The sequence below is a fragment of the Bubalus kerabau genome, chromosome 1, assembly GCF_029407905.1.
Source record: "Bubalus kerabau isolate K-KA32 ecotype Philippines breed swamp buffalo chromosome 1, PCC_UOA_SB_1v2, whole genome shotgun sequence".
NCBI classification, from domain to species: Eukaryota; Metazoa; Chordata; class Mammalia; order Artiodactyla; family Bovidae; genus Bubalus; species Bubalus kerabau.
This window is the reverse complement of record NC_073624.1, coordinates 150,879,774-150,904,391: the sequence shown is the minus strand read 5'-3', so window position 1 is coordinate 150,904,391 and position 24,618 is coordinate 150,879,774. Positions and strand designations below refer to the sequence as shown.

Here is a 24,618-nt window from a genome sequence, read left to right as displayed (position 1 = left end):
ACAGAACAAAAGTGGCAGCGTTAGGGTTTGAACCCAGGTAGTCTGGCTTTGAAGCCCTTATCTCTTCCTAACCAGTAAAGGGATACCCCAGATAGTATCAAATAAAGAAGATGTTGGTGGGGGGAAGAGGCTGGGGGCGAGGGATGAGGCCCACAGAGGTACCGGGCCTATGCACCCAAAGTGGGGAGCAGAGGCAATTGGGGCAAGAACAGGGGAGAGAGGATGGGCCAATGTTGGGAAGCAGTGTGGGGTGGTTAGGGAAGCTTCGGGAGGCACCCTCCCTCTTCCCACCCAGGTCCTCTTGGACAAAAAGAATGTTAGGGTTTATAGTCTTAAGGCTCACTGGTCCAACCCATGGTTTCCCAGAGGTGGTCACTGAGGCACAGAGAGAGGACAAGGCTTGCCTGGAATCCCTCTGTGAGGAAGCTGGGACCTGGCTTCCCTGCTCTCTCTACCACCATCTTTCCTGGGCAGTCCAGGCAGGTCTGGTAGCAGAGGGCTATGGCCAGAGTTCAAAGCCCTGGGTCAACAAACATGGGAGAGCCTCTGTCACAAAGACTGAAGATGGTCACGCAGTGTCCTCCTGAGAAGTGTTCTGGAGGCATTTCTTCTAGATTTTTTAGGTTTCATTATAAGGGGTCTGGAACAACAGACTGGTTCCAAATAGGAAAAGGAGTACGTCAAGGCTGTATATTGTCACCCTGCTTATTTAACTTATAAGCAGAGTACATCATGAGAAACGCTGGACTAGAAGAAGCACAAGCTGGAATCAAGATTGCCAGGAGAAATATCAATAACCTCAGATATGCAGATGACACCACCCTTATGGCAGAAAGTGAAGAGGAACTAAAAAGCTTCTTGATGAAAGTGAAAATGGAGAGTGAAAAAGTTGGCTTAAAGCTCAACATTCAGAAAACAAAGATCATGGCATCCGGTCCCATCACTTCATGGGAAATAGATGGGGAAACAGTGTCAGACTTTATTTTTCTGGGCTCCAAAATCACTGCAGATGGTGACTGCAGCCATGAAATTAAAAGACGCTTACTCCTTGGAAGGACAGTTATGACCAACCTAGATAGCATATTCAAAAGCAGAGACATTACTTTGCCAACAAAGGTTCATCTAGTCAAGGCTATGGTTTTTCCTGTGGTCATGTATGGATGTGAGAGTTGGACTGTGAAGAAGGCTGAGTGCCGAAGAATTGATGCTTTTGAACTGTGGTGTTGGAGAAGACTCTTGAGAGTCTCTTGGACTGCAAGGAGATCCAACCAGTCCATTCTGAAGGAGATCAGCCCTGGGATTTCTTTGGAAGGAATGATGCTAAAGCTGAAACTCCAGTACTTTGGCCACCTCATGCGAAGAGTTGACTCATTGGAAAAGACTCTGATGCTGGGAGGGATTGGGGGCAGGAGGAGAAGGGGACAACAGAGAATGAGATGGCTGGATGGCATAACTGACTCGATGGACGTTGAGTCTGGGTGAACTCCGGGAATTGGTGTTGGACACGGAGGCCTGGCGTGCTGCAATTCATGGAGTCGCAAAGAGTCGGACACGACTGAGCGACTGAACTGAACTGATAAGGGGTCTGGGGTTCTCTGGCTTCTTGCAAACACTTAAGAGGAAACTGGCTAAAGGGCAGGAGAGCCTCAAGTCAGACACCAGGATGCACCTGCCAGCTGGAACAGTGGGCAATCGAGGTGGGGGCGTTTCTCTGTTTCCACCCGTGGCCCCTCTCAGCCCCCCATTTTCAACACAGCCATCAGGGAGCTCCTTAACAAAGATGACTCAGAGCATGTCAGCTGGTTCCCCTCCATGCTCACAGTCATGGAAGAACACCTTCCTGTGGCTGGCAGGCCTGGCCCCTGATGATAGCACCAACCTCACCTCCTGCTGCTCACTCAAGCTCCCTGGACCACCCCACCAGCTTCTCCTCTGCTCCTTGGAAATCCCTACAAGGTTGGATCCCTTGTAGGGGACCTCTGCCCTTGCAGGGGAGCACCCTCCGCAACTCTGTATGGCTGACCCCTCCACATCACTGAACTGCAGCCCCAAGAGCACCTTTTGCGAAAGCCTTCTAGGACTCCTGAATCGAAAGTCGTCCCTCTACCCACCACCCATCACTCAGCTTGTTTCCTGACTTCCTGATGTTGGCGCCTACTCCTGTAGCTTCCGTCCTAGAATGAAACAGAAGCTCTTGGAGGGCAGGGACCACATCTTCAGCACCATTTCCCCAGTGGTGAGCACACAATAGGTACATAATAACGTTTGTTGACTGAATGAATGCATCATCCCCCACCTGTGTATATTTCAATATATTCCCTTAGAAATGCCAGGGGCGGAGGGTGGCAAACAAATTAATGAGGTCTGAAGGCCATTCTTTAATGAGTATAACTCCCAGGGCCGGGCAGTAAAGACCTCTCTGGGCAGGATACTGGCACCCCACCCTACACCCCAATCCCTCTCTCCTGCAAACATATTCTTAAGCACAGTAGCAATTCTGTTCTAAGAAGCTGTGGGTCAGAAGTAAAGTGGATCAAATGTCCCCAGCTCCTGAGAAGAAACGCAGGATGTAACATGGACGGTATTTCTACTGACGAGCATGCAAGGAGAATTCTCCATTTTTAGCCCCGCCAACTGGGTAGGGTCGTACATAGGGCAGAAACAATATTTTTTAAGAACCCCTTTGTTGGAATTTGCAAAGCAGCCAGCCGCATGGATGGGCTTCCACACTCCCTGCCTTTAGTCCCCAACCCTTCAGGGTCAGAATGCAGATAGAAGAGTGGCTTTTTAGGACAAGTGAACAGAAACTTCCAACCCTCCCAATCAATGCAGATGGGAACACGTGACAGCCTGTGTCTAGATCAGCTGTAGGCAGGACTTGGGGAGGGCTGCAGGCACGATTAGGAGAGGAAAAGTTGACCAAAGTGGAGAAACAGCAGAGATCATGTCGAGGGCAAGGGAGCGCGTAACAATGTGGTAGGAATCCAAGTAGGTAAGTGTGCAGTTATTTCCTGTGGCTTCCAAGAGAAGAGCAAGGAGGAGACAAGAGAACGCCCAGCTGGCGGAATGAGGCTGCCGCAGCCTTTAATTTGAAACTCAGAGATGACCTCCTATACCAAGGCTGACTCCTGGGGCCTGTGCCTGGAGACTTTTTTGTGTGAGTTGCATTACAACCATCTATTTGCATCTCAACTGTCACAAGGCGCAAATGGGTGGTTGTTGGTTTCAGCCCACCCCAGCCCTTTCTCCTCTGGCTTTTATGTGTTTTCTATAGCTGGACAAAGGGGAGGAAATTACTCAGACTTGACAATGGAGATGGAGTCCTTGGGGCAGAGAAAGGGTCTCTTTCAAGCACCTTTAGGTGCATTTGAAGGGTCTGGCAGAGCCCAAGATTCAGCAAGAGGCTGAGCAGAATCTGGAGGTGATGGCAGGCATTATCTAGTCTTTGTGAATTAGGTTAGCATCCTTATTAGGAACGGCTGCCACAAAGGCCTGACTGAGAGGTTAAACTGCTTCCTCCTTCCCTTTCAGTCTTGCGTCAGCAGCCTCTACTGCCCCACAGTGGACCTCTCAGCTCACCTTCCTACACAAACTCAGTCGAATTTGGGCTTCGGCATATGGGTACTGACGATGACTCAGTTTGGATAAAGCCCTGGGCTACTTCATTGCTTCTTTTATCATTCAATCGTGCTTTCAACTCAACCAAAATATATTTTTGCAGTGCCTCCCAAGTGCCAGGCAGAGTGTGAGGCACTGGGTGGTTACACTGGTGAGCAAACAGACGTGCTCCTACCCCTGGGTCATTCAGTCTAACGGGGAGACAGATACTCTTGAGATCACCACACCAGTAACTGCAAAATCACAAGCATGGTGAGTGCCAGGGAGAATCATGTCCTGGAGAATCTCTGACAAAGGGACGTGAGCTCTCCTCATGTCCCTTCTCCAGGTCTGCTCGATAAACATTCTCCTGCCATACCTAGCAAATCCAGAGTCACTTTCAACCCAGAAACAAATCCCAACAGATGGAGTCTCCCCTCAGCAAGACAAGTCAGAGGAATGACAAATCTTTTGCAACAGCTCTTGCCTCCTCCTTGGGGTTCTCTGATTTTCTCCAGACCTGGGACACTTGGGCCATGCTGTGCGTGCCAGTGGCCTCTGTCTTGTGTTCCTGCTGGCCCTGTGGCTGAATACTCCATGCTGGGAACCTGAGGTCTGACCATCAACAGCCAAGACCAGGCTTTGGGAGCATTCACCTGGGCAGATCTGACCTCCACCCCCATGCCGAGGTTTGGAGAATGGAGAAGAAATGGGAGCTACAAAAGAGCAGGGCAACTGAGACAGCAATTTTTCTCTCCTTCTTATTTAGGAACCAGCCCAGGACCACATCTGGGGGGCTCTGGGTGCAGCCCTACTGGGAAACTGGAGGAGGGCCCAGTGTCCTCCTCCACTTAAGGTCAACTGGAGGTGACCTTAGGGTGGGATGGTCTGGGCTGCCTCTCCTCCTCTCTCCCTGCACCTTGCTGTGCCCTGGAGAAGTGTGACCCTGTGGGAAGGAGGCCAGTCCTCTACTGTTAGAGACACTGGCCAAACCCCAGCGGATCAGGGCCCCTGCCGTCAGCATTCCTGCAGGGGCTTTAGACAGGATTCCCGGGAAGGGTGCCTGAGGTAAAACCCAAGGGCACAGGCTAACCTTGAAATCCCACAAGTCGAGGTGAGCGGGCCCTGCCGGGGGTGGTGCCCCCTGCACCCATATGGTGAACACCTGGGTGTGGCCGGCACATGCCAAGTCCTACACACTCTCAGCTGATTTCCTCCTCTCCACACACCTTGCTGCTGTCCTTTGTGGCAGACACAAATATTTAGCTGCTTACCTCCATACCCCAGCCTTCAAGTAGCGAGGTAGGGGCACCCACCTAGTGCTGGGTGATGGGCCTTCAGCAGAAGTCACACTTCTGAGATGAAGCAAAGAGCTGGAGCTTAACCCTGTGGCTGCCTCCTGCTGCAGCCACAATCCTGCAGAGTGTGCGCCTAAGAGGCCACACCGAGGGGCTCTCCCTGCCTACCCTGGCTGGACAAGCAGTCCGAGGGAGAATAAACTGCTCTTGCAGGGTTAATTGGTTCCTGTGATAGAAACTGACTATTTTTTACTACATAGGTGAGCAAAGTGAGGCTTAGAAAGGGTCAATGAGTCATCCAAGGTCACGGAGCTAATAAATGGCAGGTTTGGCCTTGAACACAGGCCCCGGCTGATTCCTTGGCTTGGCACTCAAGGCTCCCCAAGGTCTGTGTCCCAGCCCACCTTCCCAGCAGGCTACTCCACAATCCCTGATCAGTTGCACAGGTTACTGCCTGTTTCCTTGATCCACGTACAGCTTTCTCTCTCCGGTCCTCTCTGGGGGCCACAGCCTGGTCCCCCATCATCCTGAGCACTCTTTTACAACCTGATTTTTACCCCAAGGCTTAGCCCTAGTCCCCCTCTTAGGGCAGAGTCTTTCCTGACCCTCCCAGTCCCTGCTTGCCTCCTCCTCAGCTGAGCTCTGGAGCCTCACTGCCTACAATCACTGGACCCTGGACCACACTGTTTCTGGTGTCTCTCTTCCCTTGGGCATTATTATCAGCCTGAAACCAAAGATGAGACTTTCTCCTGAGGTTCTCATTCACACAGCAGTCTCTAAAGGGGGTCTGCTCTTCCGGGGAATACAACGTGATCCATGGGGAGTGAGAACCTGTCAGAACCTGTTTTTACACCTCTTTATCTCCACCGTTTAAACTTTCTACATTATTGCATATGTTTTAAAATTACATATTATATTTGCATAAACATTTGGCCCCATGGGGCAGGGACCAAAGATCCCACTTCCTGGATTTCCTTAAGTCATCAAATACAGCTCCTTGTAAACAATAGGTGCTCAGTACATACTTCAGTTATCTCAGAGAGGTAGGTTCCAAAAGACTCAGCGGGAGAAGAAGGCATATCATATGTGTACACACGTAAGAAATGTGACTGGGCATATACGCATGCGCACGTGCGCGCACACACACACACACACACACACACAGGCACTGACTTGCCCTTGTGAACCTGAGTCCTTGGGGGGATTGGGTACAGTTGAGAGAAGCTGACAGGAGAGGGGCCCCAGGCCTGGAGTAAGGCCAGTGAGAGAGCCTCACGTGAGGAGTAATTGCAGAGAAGCACCTCTGGCGGGAAAACCTAATGGAATTCCTGAGCAGAGTGGGCTGGGAGAGCAGCGGTAATAAATAGAAGTCCTATTAAGGTTGTGACTGCTGACGGGCAAGGGAGGTAGGGTAAGGGGAGGCATCCAGGCCAGCAGCATGACACGGGGTGGAGCTGGAGCCCCCGCCTCCTGGAGCTCCCTCTAGAGCTGTCTCTCTCACTCAGGACCCACGCCCTTCCCTCTTGACACTGGCCTCAGCCTCGAGGGTCCGGGGCGAGGGGGTGCAGGCATCCTTGTGGCCTGGGATGCCCTGGAAGGCATTTGCACTACTTGCAAGGAAAAGGTGGGGTTGTTATCACCCCCAAAGCAGGAATGTTCCAAATTTCCAAAGTCACCATTTATATAAGAGCCTCTCCTTTTTAAAATGTCTATTTTCTGCATGTATGTTTCATAATACACGTACTAGGTTAGTACGATGATCACATATACAAATTTCTAAAATAGAACTATACATTGGAGGTGTGTGCTCAAACACTTTGTACGGGATTTTTGCAGCCTTATTTATCCTCAGCACATAGCAGGGGAGGGCGAGGCAAAGTTTGTTTCTATTTTATAGATGGGGACCTGAGAGCCCAGAGATCCCTGGTGTCCCCCCCAGGGCTGCACGGCCCAGACTGGGTGCAGGACTGGACACCACATTTTAAGGGACTCACCTCGTCCTTGTCTACCACCTGGATGAAGAGGGGGAGAGCAAAGCCGACCTGTGCCAGCTCAGTGATGGCCACGCTGTACTCAGAGCTGTTGAACTCTGGGGCGTTGTCATTGATGTCAATCACCAGGATGTTGAAGGTTGTGGTCACTGTCGCATCGGATGGGGTGCGGTCATCATTCAGCTCTGTGCCCTGCAGACAGAATAAACATGCCAGGGATGAAGGTAGCCATGATCACAATAAGAGATGTCATTCATTCGGGCTTTTTCAATGCTGGGCACTGCAGTTTATGTGAATTATCCCATCTCATCTTCACCATAACCCCAGGAAGAAGATTCTACCATTCAGTTCAGTTCATTTCAGTCACTCAGTCATGTCCGACTCTTTGCGACCCCATGAATCGCAGCACACCAGGCCTCCCTGTCCATCACAAACTTCCGGAGTTCACTCAGACTCATGTCCATCGAGTCAGTGATGCCATCCAGCCATCTCATCCTCTGTCGTCCCCTTCTCCCCCTGCCCCCAATCCCTCTCAGCATCAGAGTCTTTTCCAATGACTCAACTCTTCGCATGAGGTGGCCAAAGTACTGGAGTTTCAGCTTCAGTATCATTCCCTCCAAAGAAATCCAAGGGCTGATCTCCTTCAGAATGGACTGGTTGGATCTCCTTGCAGTCCAGGGGACTCTCAAGAGTCTTCTCCAACACCACAGTTCAAAAGCATCAATTCTTTGGCACTCAGTCTTCTTGACAGTCCAACTCTCACATCCATACATGACCACAGGAAAAACCATAGCCTTGACTAGACGAACCTTTGTTGGCAAAGTAAGGTCTCTGCTTTTCAATATGCTATCTAGGTTGGTCATAACTTTCTTTCCAAGGAGTAAGCGTCTTTTAATTTCATGGCTGCAGTCACCATCTGCAGTGATTTTGGAGCCCAGAAAAATGAAGTCTGACACTGTTTCCACTGTTTCCCCATCTATTTTCCATGAAGTGATGGGACCGGATGTCATGATCTTCGTTTTCTGAATGTTGAGCTTTAAGCCAACTTTTTCACTCTTCACTTTCACTTTCATCAAGAGGCTTTTGAGTTCCTCTTCACTTTCTGCCATAAGGGTGGTGTCATCTGCATATCTGAGGTTATTGATATTTCTCCCGGCAATCTTGATTCCAGCTTGTGTTTCTTCCAGTCCAGCGTTTCTCATGATGTACTCTGCATATAAGTTAAATAAGCAGGGTGACAATATACAGCCTTGACGTACTCCTTTTTCTATTTGGAACCAGTCTGTTGTTCCATGTCCAGTTCTAACTGTTGCTTCCTGACCTGCATACAGATTTCTCAAGAGGCAGGTCAGGTGGTCTGGTATTCCCATCTCTTTCAGAATTTCCCACAGTTTATTGTGATCCACACAGTCAAAGGCTCTGGCATAGTCAACAAAGCAGAAATAGATGTTTTTCTGGAACTCTCTTGCTTTTTCCATGATTCTACCATTAGCATCTCTATTTTACTGATTCCCGTTACTGATGGGGAAACTGAAACTCAGAGAGGTTAAGTGACTTATACAAGGACATACAGCCAGAGTAGGTGTTAAACTCAGGCAGTGGGTTGAGGTGGGGTGAAGAGGACAAGACAGATTTCAGGGTTCATCTGGAGGTAAAGGGATGAAAATGATGCCAAATTATTCATTTGGCAAATGATGAAATTGAGGCTGAGAACATTTGTGCTAGCAGATAATCAAGACTTAATTCAGCACCTGCTATAGACTGAACACTGTGCGGGCTCTGTGGGGTTCCTAGCTGGACTCAGACACCTGGGCACCCAGTCTCTGGACCAGAGTCCCTGGGCCACCAAGTAGCCATTCCCAGACCTTCTGAACCAGAATCTCTGGGTGAGAAGCTCAGGACTAGGTATCTTTTACTAGCTTCCCAGAGGACTGGGATTCACAGCTAAGTGGGGACACTCTACACTATATTTTACAGAAAGATAGAAAAGCTGAGCTCAGGGGTCCCACAGTGAGTTGGTGGTGTTGCTGGGACTGTGGAGTGGCTCTCTCACACTGGAGCTGCATGCCTCTGGAGGAAGGGAACAGACAGGAGAGGAGGCTGAGAGGCGCCCTGGGGCGTGGAATTGGATGGGGAAAGGCTGTGTTAGCTCGCCCTCCCCCACTGGCCCACGTGTGGACAGCAGGTAGATAGGACAGAGCCAGTGGGAGAGTCGGGGCTAATCAATCCATCGCTGCTGCAGGCCTTCTCAAAGTCAAGGAGAACAGTGCCAGGCCAGGCTGGGGGCGCTGTCCTTCCCATGCCAGAGAAGGGCCTTCTTCCCAGAGACCACCTCCTCGGTCCTTGTATCAGCCCCTCTCTAAATCGAAGCCTGGGGCTGGGGAGGACGCCTGCGGCCCAGGCAGCATCCACACCCTAAATGGGCTTCCCAGGGAATGCCTCAGCAAGTCATTGATTTTAATTAAAACCAGCCATGAGTAGCAGGGGGCTGCAGGAGGTGGGGGGGCTGTGGCTCTGTCATACCTTCTGGGGTGGGGACCACTGCCGCTTTGGCCTCTCCCTTCTGCATTGCTCTTTCCTAACCAGCTAATAGCCCCCAGGAAAGCCATGAAAATTATAAACGGGGGAAAACCCCAGAAATGGGGTAAGTCTAAGAATCCAAGTTGGCTATAAGAGAACTTGAAATCACGGGGTAACAGAAAGGACAAGAGGATGCCCACCCACTCCGGGCCTCCTCATCCCCTGAGATGCGGAAGAAAGCCTCAGTTCTCTGAGGTCATCAGTAAGGGCTCTGAGATGGCCAGCAGGGTCCCTGACGAGGCCCACGTGTGACAAGCGCTGGTCCTTCCTGGCAGGGGCCTGGGCACAAGCCCCGGTATGGGAACAGCAGTGATGTGCCTCCTGGAGCCTCCACCTTGGGCACTGCTGGAGGCTGGCACCAAGGCATGGGCATCCCCTGTACCCAGGATGGAGGTGTCCGGCTCTCACCTTCACGGTCAGGATGAAGCCATGGCTGTACAGGGGGTTCTCCCGGTCCAGCAGGCCGTTCAAGGTCAGTGCCCCGCTGATGTAGTCCAGGGCAAAGATGCTGTTGGTATTCCCTGCGAGAGAGAAGCATTCAGGGTGTGACTGGGGCCAGGGCAAAGATGCTGTTGGTATTCCCTGCGAGAGAGAAGCATTCAGGGTGTGGCTGGGGCCCAGGGCAGGTGGACAGGGGGCTGGCGCTGGGGTTCCTTTCTGGGCCTTAAGGACTAATCAGTAACTTAAAATGGATGCTGGTTCCAGGAGCAATGAAAAGAACCCTGGGATACAACAGAGCACCCGGCCCAGGCAGCAGACGACACTGAATCACAAGCTGAGAACATTCTCCCTGTTCCATCTTCCTCGAGGCTCTCTGAGTCAAGGAGAAAGTCTTGGTGCTTATATGTCTTTAACACCCTCTCTAACATTTGCTTCTTTTCCTCTTTAACACAGAGAGAACAGGCTTCAGGATCTGTAATGAGTCATTACTGCTACGTCTAAATACCTGTGTACCCCAAGACTCTGTATGGTGACATCCCAGTCTCCAAAGATGATGGTAGTAGGTGCAGTGAGCAGGTGGGGCTTCTGGGCTTAGGTCATGAGGGTGAAACCATCCTGCACGGGATTCATGCTTTATAAGAGACCCCGGAGAGCTCCCCTGTCCCTTCCTATATGAGGATTTAGCAGAGAGGTGCCATGTGGACCAGGAGGCGGGTGCTCACCGTGCTGTGCTGGCACCCTGACCTCAGGCTTCTAGCCTCCAGAACCGTGAGAAAGAAATTCCTATGGTTGCCAAGCCACCCAGGCGATGGCATTTGTTACAGCAGCCCCTGTGAACTAAGGCAGTAGCCTTGTTTTGTTCCCTTGTGCTCATTTTTATGGTCATTCCCTGTTCTATTCTGTCCTTTCTAATCTATTCTATTTTACTCTAATTTTCTATAAGGCAGTGATATAACGTTTCCCTTTATGATAAATATAAATAAAAAACAAAATTCAATTTTAAGTTTTAAGTATTTATTAAAATTTAAAACACACCTTGAACGTACTGGCAAAAATCACACAGAAATGGCACCGGCTCAAGCGTACCCTTACCCTACTCCTTCCCACCAACTTTCTTTTGTGCTCCCCTACAGGCACCCCAGCCCTCACAGTGGTTTCTGCAGGGTCCTCAAATCCAGTCCTGCCTCTTGTCTTTCATTATCCACCTTATCTCTCAGCTTTACCTCCTGTGCTCCCACCCAGTGCCAGCCCCTCCTCGCCCTCCTCCAGGAAGACGGTCCTAATCTCTCTTACTGACCCTCCAGCCCCACAGGCTGCAGCCACTGCTCTGTTTGTTCCCCAGTTGCTTCCTGGGTGTAACTGGGCGCTTTCCACCCAGCCTAAAAGCCCTCTGAAGGTGGGAGGCTTTCAAGACTGTTCTTCAAGGTACCCGGTCAGTGCTGGGTACACAGATGTAAGCAAGTTTCTGAAGGACGGCTGCTCCCAGCTCACCTGAGCCCCCACCTGCCCTTGTGCCCTTCCCATCAGCCTGTGAGTTCACTGCTGCTGCTGCTGCTGCTAAGTCACTTCAGTCGTGTCCGACTCCGTGCAACCCCATAGACGGCAGCCCATCAGGCTCCCCCGTCCATGGGATTCTCCAGGCAAGAACACTGGAGTGGGTTGCCATTTCCTTCTCCAATGCATGAAAGTGAAAAGGGAAAGTGAAGTGGCTCAGTCGTGTCCGACTCTTAGCGACCTCATGGACTGCAGCGCACCAGGCTCCTCCATCCATGGGATTTTTCAGGCAAGAGTACTGGAGTGGGGTGCCATTGAAACTCCCAATTCCACTACTTTCTCTTCCTCATTAACCAGTGTGTTGGTTCATTCAAATACTGCCATTCATTCACATTTTCAGCAGTCCCTTGGACAGGCCATCCCATGGCCAGGCCCAGGGCCTGGCACTGTAGGGGACACAGAGGTCACTCCGCCAGGAATTCTGATGCTGAAGCGCTTATAGCCTCGTCAGAGAGCGTTGACATCCATAAGAATCAGTATCTCCTTTCTATAAATCATGCACAAACCAGTAGCCTTTGTTGAATGATGTTCCTGCTGCAGGAAGAGGCTGTTCACACAGGGGAAGGCTTAAAGAAGGAAAGCTTCATGGAGGAGGTCCCATTAATGCCCTGCACCATACCATTGGCTAGCTGTGTGACCTTGGGCCACTTATCTAACCACTCTGTATCTTGGTCTCATTTGTAAAATTAGGATAATAATGGATCTGTCTCATAGGGTTTTGAGAACAAAATGAATGTGGAAAAAAAAAAAATACACGTGTACAGACTCGGAACTGTTCCTGGCACAAAATAAGTACTTAATAAATGTTGTTTGAGCTGGAACTGGAAAGACAGGCAGGACTAGGGAAGGGGTGGATGGACACTGATTCCATAGGTAGGAACTAACATTCAAGCCCCCGATACACAAGGTAGACGCCAGGACGGCCCATGGAGGCTGCTGTATCTCCCCACTGGGTCCCTTCCCCAGCTCCAAGGGATCTGTACACAGTAGGACCTCAGATCCTCTCTTGGATTAACTAGGGGGAAAGAAGAGGGGAGACAACATCCTTCTCTAACTTTAGACTGAGGCAGGGGCTGTTCTCAGCTGGCCCATGCTGGTCAGCAAGGTGGCCCACTCTCAGCCCATCCTCCTAGGCTCCTGCAGCGGCTGCCCAAGGCAGGGGAGAGGCTGCTGGTGGAGGAGCCCATTTGGGTCTCATCATTCTCAGACTGTGGGCTCTGAAGACTCTGACCTGGGCCAGGCCAGGGAGGGGACATCCCCCTAGCCTTCACCTTGCCTAAGGCTTTGTCCTGCAGCCTGGGTACCCTCCTGAGGGCTTTTGTATGACTGCCTTCATGGAGGAGGAAGGACAGGGTTGCAAGGAGGCATATAAATGCATGGATACAAAGGAGTTTTTTAAGCTAGGAATTCTGCTGTTGGGGAAACAAGAGGACGTGTGCTTTCATCTGCTCATCATTAGCTAATCCACTCGGCAAACAATTACTGAGCTCCTACAATGTACCAGGGACACCTTACAATGGGGAATGTATAGCCCTCAACCAGACATTCTCATGACAGGGTGATCAGTACTGAGGTGGCTGGAGTGTGGACAGCGCAAGGTGCTTCAGGGGCTGGGTTTTCAGAGCCCGTAAATGCCAAGCTGGAGGGCTGCCCTGAGGCAAGACCTCCAGGCTCCTGCCTCCCACACCCACTTCCCCACCACACACATATTCATGGACCCCGCCTCCCCAGGTTCTCTGTCCAGCATCCCATCATTCCAGATTTTCATATAAATTTATTCTCCTCAATGGAATGGGGAGGGAAGAGGGAGGAGGGTTCAGGATGGGGAACACATGTATACCTGTGGCGGATTCATTTTGATATTTGGCAAAACTAATACAGTTATGTAAAGTTTAAAAATAAAATAAAATTAAAAAAAAATAAAGGAAGCTATCAATGTTTAAATGTGATTCAACTTTTATCTTTGCAAGATTTTTTCTATAAATCATTTACAAACCAGAAGCCCCTTGTTGAATGATGCACTCTGCCTTTCCGTTTGGTTCTCTCTCCTGGCTCACTTAGTTGGGTCCCCCACTCAGCACCTTTGTCCTACTCATGGCCACGCTGCCCATCCCCAGCTCAGAGTCTGTCCCCAGCACATAAAATAACCCCTTTTCCAGCCTAGGCACTTTGTCCAGCCAACCTGCAGGCAAATATCCCTCAACTGGTACAAATTCAAACTCAGGGACCCTTCCCCAACACACACACACACACACACACACACACATTATTTTTCACACATCTATCTGTGTAGGACTCACCTATCAAAGTATGAGTGACTAACTGGCAGGACCAACAATCAGAAAGGGTTATACTCTGGGAGCTGACAAGACCACCTAAGCGAGTCACTGGCTCTGATGATCCTCCTGTCACCATGGTAACATCAGCACTCACTGGGATGCTGAGCTTGGGCTGGAACAGGAGGTAAGTCCCTGCCCCAAGCAGGGCAGGTCTCATTCGAAGACTGACGGACCAATCAGCTCGCTCATTCATCCAAGTTCATATCGAGCACCTACTGTGTGTGAAATGCTAGAGAATCAGCAGAGAAAAGCAGGCAAGGTTCATACCTTCAGTCTCACACACAAGATTCACAACCACACTGCTGCTGCTACTGCTGCTAAGTCACTTTAGTGGTGTCCGACTCTGTGTGACCCCATAGACGGCAGCCCACCAGGCTCTCCCGTCCCTGGGATTCTCCAGGCAAGAACACTGGAGTGGGTTGCCATTTCCTTCTCCAATGCATGAAAGTGAAAAGTGAAAGTGAAGTCGCTCAAGTCGTGTCCGACCCTCAGCCACCCCATGGACTGCAGCCTACCAGGCTTCTCCATCCATGGGATTTTCCAGGCAGGAGTACTGGAGTGGGGTGCCATTGCCTTCTCCGACAACCACACTACTGAGTGTATAAGCATTTGTGAAGCTAAGGTCCCTGAATGAAAGCCAGGTGGAGCAGAGAGACAGCTGTGCCCTGTGGAGGCAAAGTGTCTGGGTTCCCATCATGTTCTGCTGCGTGCTAACTGGGTGACCCTGATCAAGTTATTTAACATATCTGGCCCTCAGTTTCCTAGTCTGTAAAATGGAGGTAATGGGGTAATAGTACCAACTCCAGAGTGTTGCTGTGAGGATTAAATGAGTTAATACAGTGTCTGGCACATAGGAAGCTCTCAATAAATGCTGGCCACCTGTCCTGCACCAAGATACCACCGTGAACCATCTCCTTCACCCACCCCACCCAGGAGCCTTTGCCTAGAGTTTGTGCCCAGCGGTAGCACTGAAGCCAACACATTCTCTTACCAGCAGAGTCTCACAACCCAGGGCTCAGATGTATTAATACGAGGTGGCAGCCTTGAGGCTAAGTCTGAGAACAAAACCCTCAGGTCCAGAGCGCATTGCCTTCAGGGTTCCAGCCTTGAGGTGGGCCCTTACTTCCTTGCTTCCCTCCCTTACTGCTCTTCTCCCATAATCCTCCCCCCCTGGGTGGGAGGGAGGGTGGCATGGGCTTGGCAACTATATACATGAGTTTCTTTGTTATTCTGGAAACTGACACTACCCTGTCAGTGCTCTGGTCTCCCAGACATCTTTCACCCAAGTCCCATGGGGACCAGGGGCCTGGGGGGCAGCTCACGGGGGATGCCTTTCACCTGTTCAGCCCCCACTGCTGAGCAGAAGGGCAGCTGGTTCCCCTGGGTTGACAGGTGCTGTCCTAGGCGTGTGGGGATACACCTGGTAGGGGAGGGGAACCTGTGGGGGGTGGGGCTGCACCTTGAGAACCCTACGGCTTCAGGAACAGGTGGCTTAAAGAGAAGAAGCAGGTCATTGATGGCCCTGCTGGTTCTCCTGGACAACCACCTCCCTCCAGGAGCTTCAGGCATTAAGACCTCTTCTGATTTGCAAGAGAGGGGTTGAGAAGATGTGAATCAAGTTCACAAAAGCACATAAGGCTGCTGAAGGCGAGTCACAGCCCTCTTTCTCCTATTTATTAAAAAAAAAAAATAGTGGCCACAATTTATTGAGCCCTTCCCTATGCCAGGCACTGAGCTAAGCTGTCTGCACAATTATATGACTCAGTCTTCACAATAACTTTAGAAGAAGATATCCCACGTGTGTATGAGGAAGCAGGCTCAGAGACGTTAAATAACTTGTCCAAGGTCACATGGCTGGTGCGAGGCTGGCCTGGACTGAGATTTATGTCTCTCTTTTTCTCTTTGCAGCCATTCATCCCGCACCCATGCTGTACCTGGCCCTGGGCTGAGGCACAAGGAACAGGGTGAGACAAGTCAGATTATCGTCCTCCTTCACAGAATGAGGGGTCAAAGAAGTTGCTTTTTTTCTCAAGAGGGAGTTCTAGTTAAAAAAACTCCATACATTCTGGAAAGTTCTAGAGAAATTCCTTATAAAATGACAGAGTTTTACACAGCAGCAGAATGTCCATGTGGTGATGGCCTCCAGGACAGAGGTTCCCAACCTCCAGGATCTAATGCCTGATGACCTGAGGTGGAGCTGATGTAATAATAATAGAAGTAAAGTGCATAATAAATGTGATGCACTCGAACCATCATGAAACCACCACTCTGGCCCCTGGAAAAGCTGTCTTCCATGAAACCAGTCCCTGGTGCCCCAAAAAAAGGTTGGGGTCTGCTGCTCCAGGAAGTAGAAGGGAGGGCTATCTGGGGACTGGAGTGGGAAGGCTGGGGTTGCCAGCACACCAGTGATAACATACATAGGGCACTGGCAAGCCTGCCTTTACGGAGACCTATGGCTCCAGTGAGAATGCGTGGGAAAATGGAAATAAGCAATGCAATGGTCAGGGAAGCAAATGAGAAAGCAGTATAGAGCCAGATGCCCAGAGGGAGAAGAAAGGAAGTTCTGAGAAAGAGATGGTTATCAGGGTCAAACAGTCTGAGAGACAGGCTCAGGAGAAGAAAGATCCAGTGAAGGTCTCCTGTTTGGATCCTCAGATGCACCCAGAGGTCAGACTGTGAGATACTGTGGCTGAGTGGGGCACAGACTTGGGGACGGTGAGAACAGATGCTGCTGCCTGGAGCTCCGTGTGAAAAACAAGGAGGTGGACTGACGGCTAGAGGGCGCAGCACAGTTAAGCAAAGGCTTCTGTTTCATAGATGGTCAAAGGCAGAGGGAGAGGGAAACTGGATTGGAGGGAGTACAAGTGGGGGTACAGGGTCAGGTTTGGAGAGCAGGAGGGCAGCTCTCTGTGGGCTGTCGGAAGCTCACCCTCTACCTCCTTGCTCCTTCAAGGCTGGCAAGCTCTCCCCTTCCCCGGCACCCCTACTTCTGGCCCCTGCCAAATCTCATCACTCCCACATCTTGTCCCCTTGTTATCTCGCTGGCAGCGTCTTGACCCATGGCGGAGCTAGGTCTGGGTGAGAAGCAGTTTAGTGAGTGGCTGATGGTGCGTGTGGGAACACAGGCTGATGACTTTCAATTGCTTTGTCTGCTCCGCTGGGCTGATAGCAAGCACTCTTGCTGCCCTCTGAGTTATAAGGAAAACCCACAGCTCCCACCTTGGTCCTGTCTGTTCTTAAGACCCACTACCAATGTCACCGACTTCAGGAAGCCGGTCCTGAAGGCTGTGTCCTCTCTCACTCCACTGAGTCCCAGGGCTGGGCTGGCACCCTCAGAACAGCCCTGTGCCCTGGGGCCTCCCTGGTCCTCACATCCAGAGACTCAGTGTGGCCTTGAGGGTGAAGGGTGGGGTTTTGCTCCTGTCCATGGTACCCAGAACGGTGCTCATTACCTGTCTGTTGGATGGCCTGAAGTTTCTTGTCCCCTCTGCAGGGCTTAGGAAGGGTCAGTGAGCACACACCAGGTGGGGTATGCTCTGGGTCTGGCCCATGCTGGGCCATGAAGTTGGAAAAATAAAGAAAAAAGCCATGCATATGAGGCACTCATGATCTAGCTGGTCTTCTGGGTCCAGTGGTCTTCTATCAGTCCACTCAAACACTAATCCCTAAATGGATGAGGGGACCAGTGGGAGCCTGATCCCTCACCTGGCCTCTGACTCTGTCACCCGGCCCTCCCAGGGAAGTGAGCGGAACTGGGATGTGTGCCCCCTACCCCCGGTGGCCCCTCCTTCAGCTGTGGTCTCTGCCTGGAGTCTGTTACGTCAACACCTGAGTGAAGACTGCCTACTGTGTGTGAGCTCGCAGGATGCAAAAGAGACCTAGGTGCCAACAACAGATCTGCCAGTTACTAGCTGTGAGACCCCCTGCAAATTGTGAATTCCCTTGAGCCAAATCCCTTATCTATAAAGTGTGCATAACAGCTCCCACCTCACAGGGTTGTGTAAGGGTCAGGTGTGATCATGTACATACAGGACCTATTGTGGTGCCTGTCTTGGTTCCTGTTCCTTCTTTCCCTACTATGGCTGTTTTCTGAATAACCAAGTTAGCCCCGACCACGCCCATCTTATGCAGAATGTGCCAGGAGAGGCTCTCTCCATAAAAGCCAACATATACTGTGCCTGGCACTGTGCAAAGTATATTGTATGTGTATGTGTATACATATATATATTTTAATATTCACAAAACTACCACGACATAGGTCCCCATTTTCCCAACAAAAAATTAAGGCATAGGGAATAACTGGTCCTAGATCACAGTGAGGGGTGGAACAAGCAATTAGCCTCAGCTCTCACTAAGCTAGAGTTCATGTCCCACCCAGAGGCCCCTGGATTTCCCTTCCCCCCTTGTCCCCAGCCAAGGATAGCCTACTAAACAGCTGCCTGTGTGCTGCCTATGTTGCCTGGGCCAGTGGGACAAGCTGGCCGGCAGGCCCATCACTGTCGAGTGGAGCCGTACATTTCTGACTGGTACAGAACGGTATCACTGCAAATGAAAACTGGGAGTCAGTCTGAGATATGGGCTTTGGGCAAGATATCTTATGAATTAAAAATTGTTACTTAGCTGCCTGCTGACAAAAGGGGCCGAGTCGAGTCCCAGGTGGCACCTGGGCTGGGCTGCATTCAACAGCTCTGTGTCCAACATATGGCAACCAGAGGTGTGGGTTACCTTAGCTTTCAATCACAGGAGACGCAAGTGAGAGCTTGCTGCATGCCCCTGCCCCGAGGACCGTGACGGTAGATGAGGCCTACCCCCTTCTCCAGAGCTTTCCCTGAAGCTGCCTGGAATGCTCTCCCTGCATCTTCGCAGGTGCCTTGTCTGCAGTCCAGCCTCAGTCCACAGGTTCACCTTTGAGGGACCTCGAGAAGCACTCTCTAGTCACCCCGCCATCCTGCTCTCGCCTTCATCACCCTCTTCTCCATTATCCTGTTTTGTCTCTTTCAAAGCGCTTCTACTTTCTGAACTTCTCTTTTCGTCTGCTTATGTGCTTGGTTCCTGTCTGTCTCCCACGCTGGAATATAAGCCCCAGGAGGGCAGGGACCCATTTCCGCAAGTGCCTGGGTGACATACATAGGTGCTCAACAAGGGCTTTTGAATGATGTGTGGGCTACAGCGGGGGTGTTGGGGTGCCCTTCTGAGGCTGGTGTAACAGGCTGCAGGACAGAATGATACAGGGGTGACTTACAGTGTCACACTCACAGAGATCATAACTGCAGTAGGGTCATGGGGAGGGGGCAGCCAATTAGCATTTCCAACTGGGGTGATCACACTCTCCCGATGCACCCACAGTGACATGTTTGAGCTGAGTGCGTCTTGTTAATTACAGTTATTAGCGGCCAGTTGGGGAACGACGACCTCCGAGCTCCACAAGCAGGTGGGAATTGCAGTCTGCTCGTCTTGTCGGTGTTTCACAGAACGATGGTTCTCATCAAGCTCAACTACACCAACAAACAGTCACCTCTCCTAATAAGACCACAGACTGGACTCACTAATCTGCTCATAACTGGCTCCAAAGTATGAAGCATTCACCTGATCAGCCAAGGACAGCACAGCCTATTATGTCAGGGTTGCAAAGGGTCACACCAGACCCCTCTCATGGATGGCAGTACCCGGCTCCCTGTCTACAGGGACAGGCGACCCTGGTCCTCTGAGGGCACTTTAATGGGGATTGACAAGATGTCACCAGGAGCCAGGGCTGCCATCAGAACCTTCTGATTTCCTGAAAAACCTCTACTCTGCAACCAGGTAAACTTCTCCAGAGGGAATAACAAGGGACATGCCCACTGGTGCAGCTCCCAGGACTTTCACCATGGTTGTTCACTAAAGGAAACAGGCAACAGCCCAGATGTCTAACAACAGGGATTAATTACACTACGATATGAAATTTGGTCAGCCACTAAATAATGTTGCAGAAAAGAAGTTTGTTACTTAAAAAGATAGATGTTTAAGACATTTCACCCCTGCAAAGGAGGTACAAAATAGCATAGTTCACAGTACACATTTTTGTTGTTGTTTAAATATATATATGTATATATAAAGAGAGAGAGAGAGAAAGGAATGAAATGAAATGTTGACAAAATGTTAACAAAAATGATCTCTGAGTAGTGATATGAGAACAGTGTTTTTCAACCTTAGCGCCCATGACGTCGGGCTGGACAATTCTCTGCTGTGGGCGACTGCTCTGTGCGTGTGGGGTGGTTAGAAGCACCCTTACCCTTGAGCCACTAGAAACCAGTAGCATCTCTTCTCCCAGTAGTGACAACCAATAAATCTTCAGACCGTTGCCAAACATTCCCCGGGATGGGGGCTGAAGGGGCTAAAATTGCTCCTGCTTGAGAACCATTGCTCTAGAGCAATTTCAGCTTTTCCTTGTTGATTTACGTGAATTATATTTGTAAAAAGAATACAAGTACCTTTAAAGAAAACTCCCTGAAGTTCTGGAACTAGACAGTGGTGATGGTCGCACAACATTGTGAATGTATGCAATGCCACTTAAAAGTGACAGATTTTATGTTATGCATATTTGCATTACCCAAATCCCCCAATGTCTGATGATGTGTGTCTAAGTTGGTGCTCAACATGGGATGATCTGGAAATGGATTCACTTTAATGAGTAACACTTCCTCTGCCTAGGTTACTACCAGGACTGATGATAACTTGCTGAATTTAACCTCCCTGAGGACAGGGACCTTTCCCACCATGGTTACTGCTACCTCACCCAAATGAAATAAGGGCTTTACTTAAAGAGGAGTTTGCAAGACACTGGAGGGGCTGAGCAGCAAAAGGTCTCTGTGCCCAAGTGGCACCTGATCTAGATGAGAAAGCTCATGGGGCCTGGTGCGGGGGGGCTCCTCTGCCAGGCCTTGAAGGGCTGGGTTTGGGTCAGTGTGGAGAGGAAGAGGGCATTCTGAGCAAAGGGCTGGAGGGGACAACCACTTCCCAAGGCGGGAGCCAGTGGGAGGAGCTGAGCTCACACAAAACAGTGTCAGGAGTGGCTGATGTCAGGAGGCAGGAGCCTCAAATGCCGGGTAAGTAGCTTGGATTTTTGTCCACAGCAGTGGGGAGGCCCTGGAGGCAGAAAGGCCTGTTGGCGATGCATGGACTGGGTGATAGTGAGAGAAGGAGCAATAGCCAGGGCCATTTATTCTGAGCACTTCCCGTGTATTGGTCAATTACTTGTCATAGAAATTCCATCTGCCAGGTTGTGGTGGCATCATCATCACTATTCCCATTTTACAGGTGAGAAAATCCAGGCACAGAGAAATTGAGTGATTTCCTGAAGTCACACCTCTGGTAAGTGGCAGGACCAGGATTCAAGTCTGTCTGACTCTGGAGCCTGGAGGCTTAGTTCACATACCAGGCTACCCCCTACAGGGAAGATGCCTGCTTCTGCCCCCTGGCAGAGCACTTCTGAGTTTACTGGATTCTCCCACAAGGCCAGCACTGCTTTCAGATGAGTTAACTGAGGCTCAGTTAGGGAAGTGGTATGTTTAAGGACACCTGATTATTTAAAGACAATGTTGGCATTAGAACTTGGGTCTTTTGGATCTCAAATGGCCTTCCTAACTGTCATAGTTTCTCCAAGGTGGGGCTCACACTCCCTAGGCTCTGGGGGCCAGAGACTGGCCAGGAGATGAACAAGGTGAAGAGAAGGGAAAAAGCGGCTGAGAGTCCCTCAAGGACTCACCTGCTCACTTGCCTGGAGGTGTTACCTCCAGGATTTGGGGCAAGTGGCCCCAGAACATCCAAGCCCACCCTCAGTTGGAGCCCCTCCTTGGGCCAAGGGTGGGCACTGAGCTGTGCTGGGTCCTTCAGCTGTGTGCTGCCTGCTGCTGGACCAGCCCACATAATTCACCCAAGGCCTGGCACTCCAGAGAGCGTCAGGGCTCTGGGAGATTTACGGGCTCCGATAAAGCCATCTCAGCCCTCGCATAAGAAGCGTTTGATATTTGATGATCTGAAAGGCCTTGTCCCAGAGGGGGAGTGTGAGGGGGGAAGGAGGAGGGGAGACACTTAAGAAAACAAAGAGGACAGTGATCAGATGCCCAAGGAAAAGGAGGCAGGGAGTGCGGTGTGTGCTGTCTGTCATCCTGATGAAGCCGGCACCCCCTCCTCCAGCACCTCTGCACGGATCCAGCACTGAGACAAGGGAAAGGCAGGCCGAGGGGACTGGGCCAGTGTGCCACGCTACAAGGCCTCCCTGCCCAAGGCTCAGGGCGAGGGGGTAATGCATGATGTCCCTGGGGAGCCCACCAGCTAAGGGGGAGGACTGGTCACCCCCAGGGGAAGGACAAAGTTTATGTACAACAAAGATGATGGAAGAACTCATAAAGGACCTGACTGGATGCACACTTATGGGCTTGTGGGCCTCTCTGAGCCTCAGTTTCCCCATTGGGGGTAAGAATACCTATCCTACTCACTTGGCTATTTGGAGGTTCAGTGGAATAAAGGACCAGAAAATGCTTTACAAACTGTAAAGTGCTGAGCCTACATCGGGTATGTGTGAAGGATACTGAACCCAGTGCCCGGGGCAGATGGAAGTAAGCAGTGCCTGGAACTGGAAGAAGACATTAGACGGGAAAGACCGTGGCGAAGAAGGGCAGGGTGGGGGGCAACGTCAGATGTCGGTGCACACTGAACTTGGTGGGAAGAGGAGGCTTGACACTCCTGAAGTCCCCTTTCGATCCTGTTTCCCAGGCTCTAACCTCTTCCTCTAAATGCCGCTGGTTCAGTTCCTTGTCTTGTCATTATCATGACAGTAAAAAGCTTCGGCATCAGAAAGCCCTGAGTTCGAATCTAAACTCTGCTACTTCCAGCCACGGGACTTTGGGCAGGCAGGTGACCTCACCTCTGTGAGCTTGTTTGCTCATCTGCCAAACAGGGATGATGATAATGGAAGGTGCCTCTTGGGGTTGGGGGAGGACTCAATGAGATGGAGAACAAGGAGCAAGGCTCCCTGATTCCCACCCACCTCCCCGCCCCCGGCTCTCCTGCCGCTTTCCCTCCTTGAGTGCTGTTCCCACAGCTGCCCGCCCCCTCCACCCCAAGTACTGCACGTTCCGGAGTGAATGACTTTCAAATCTGGGAAGGAGAGCCCATCACACACACACACCTTGAGCTGGGTAATTTATGAATCAAATTGTGCTCCGTCAGGGCTCCGTGGCCCAGAAATAGATGTGGTCAGACGAGGTTCAGGGAGCTAGCCTCAGACACAGTTATCTTCATAGAAACTGGCCACCAGCTGGCAGAACTGGCCCAGACTACTGACCTTGAGGGGCTCCTTGAGGGCTGAGAAGTCCCCCTCAATCTGATCCCCACTGAGTCCCGAAGAGAGGACAGAGGTCTCTCTGGGGCTCAGGAGGAAGGCTGGAGAGCCTGGGCAAGTTACTACACCTCTCTGGGCTTCAGAGTCCTCCCCTGTTTAAAAAAGAGGGGGCTTTTCTATGGTGTGTTAGTCACTCAGTTGTGTCCGACTCTTTGAGACCCCATGGACTGTAGCCCACTGGGCTCCTCCATCCATGGGATTCTCCAGGCAAGAATTCTGGAGTGGATCGCCATTTCCTTCTCCTTTCTATGGTAGTGGTTTTCAAATTTCCTTGTTTTAGTAGAAAATCCTTTTTATCAGAGAAAATCTTGCACAGAATCCCAGTGTATAAAGCAACCAAACCCAGGGCTAGCTGCTCTGGCTGGAGCAGATGAGAGGGGCTGTGCTGGAGTTCAGCACAATCAGTACCCCCTACCCCCAGAGGGGGCCCTGAAGATGGGTTTGGGGGCCTGGAGACTTAGGGAGCCTGGAAGTCACCATGGACTCTTTCCGTATTAGGATTCCATGGCTGTCTATGAGCATTCAGCCAAGGATGCACAGGGCATGTCATCATACCACCTGGGTTACTTGAGAATCAATAAATGCCAGCCAGGTAGGTAAGGTAAGAGGTTCATAAGATCAGCATTGCTTCATCTGGATCAGATGTGAAAAGGGCAGATGTTATAGTGTCTAGGACCAGGGTTAAAATCTTAGCATAACTCCTCTTAAGCTGTGTGTCTGTGGGCATGTTACCTACCCTCTCTGGGCTTTGGTCTCCTTGGCTGTAAAAGAGGAGAGGTAATACTTGTCTCTGGCTTCCCTGGTGGCTCAGTGGTAAAGAATCTGCCTGCCAATGCACTGGGTTGGGAAGATCCCCTGGAGAAGGAAATGGCAACCCACTCCAATATTCTTGCCTGGGGAATCTCATGGACAGAGGAGCCTGGCAGGCTACAGTCCATGAGGTTGTACAAGAGTTGGACACAGCTGAGCGACAAACAACAATACTTGTCTCATGGAGCTGATGGGAAGATGAAAGCAGGAGATGCATCTGTTTAGTTCAGCTCATAGTAAGTGCTAGTAAATATTAGTTGTTACAAAATTTTTTGAAGAAGGAAGGAAACTCGGCACTCAACACATTCTTTGCAGCTTAGTCCTCACCCATTACTAAATTGAAGTGAGAGGTAAAAAAAAATTGGTCCCAAGTCATATGGCTAGTAGGTGGTTGAGCTAAAATTTGTACCTACAGTATTTGATAGCAAAGCCTGAGTTCTCTGTACTACACCTCCCTAGAAACATTGCTTCTAGAAAGCCCCATCAGGAAAGCTCTAGATGGTGCCAGGCCCAGTTTCCTGATGTCAGAGGGTTTTCTAACATCTGGTCAGTGACTCAGTGTGTGACATCAAAGCAGATGTTTCTGATCAGGGAATGACTGGGGGAAAAAAAAACAAAGATTTAGT

The 24,618-nt window shown here is 50.6% G+C and overlaps 1 protein-coding gene across 4 annotated transcripts in view; it reads right to left on the bottom strand.

Annotated features, from left to right (window-relative positions):
* The window catches only part of CDH23 (cadherin related 23), a 435,990-nt gene that overhangs the window by 201,569 nt on the left and 209,803 nt on the right, over window positions 1-24,618 (bottom strand). For all 4 annotated transcript variants that reach the window (XM_055535167.1, XM_055535177.1, XM_055535147.1 and 1 more), the window contains exons 10-11: window positions 9,875-9,987; window positions 6,890-7,078 (exon numbers count right to left, since the gene is read on the bottom strand). In XM_055535167.1, the coding sequence (XP_055391142.1) occupies window positions 6,890-7,078; window positions 9,875-9,987 (302 nt within the window). The remainder of the gene's footprint in view (window positions 1-6,889; window positions 7,079-9,874; window positions 9,988-24,618) is intronic.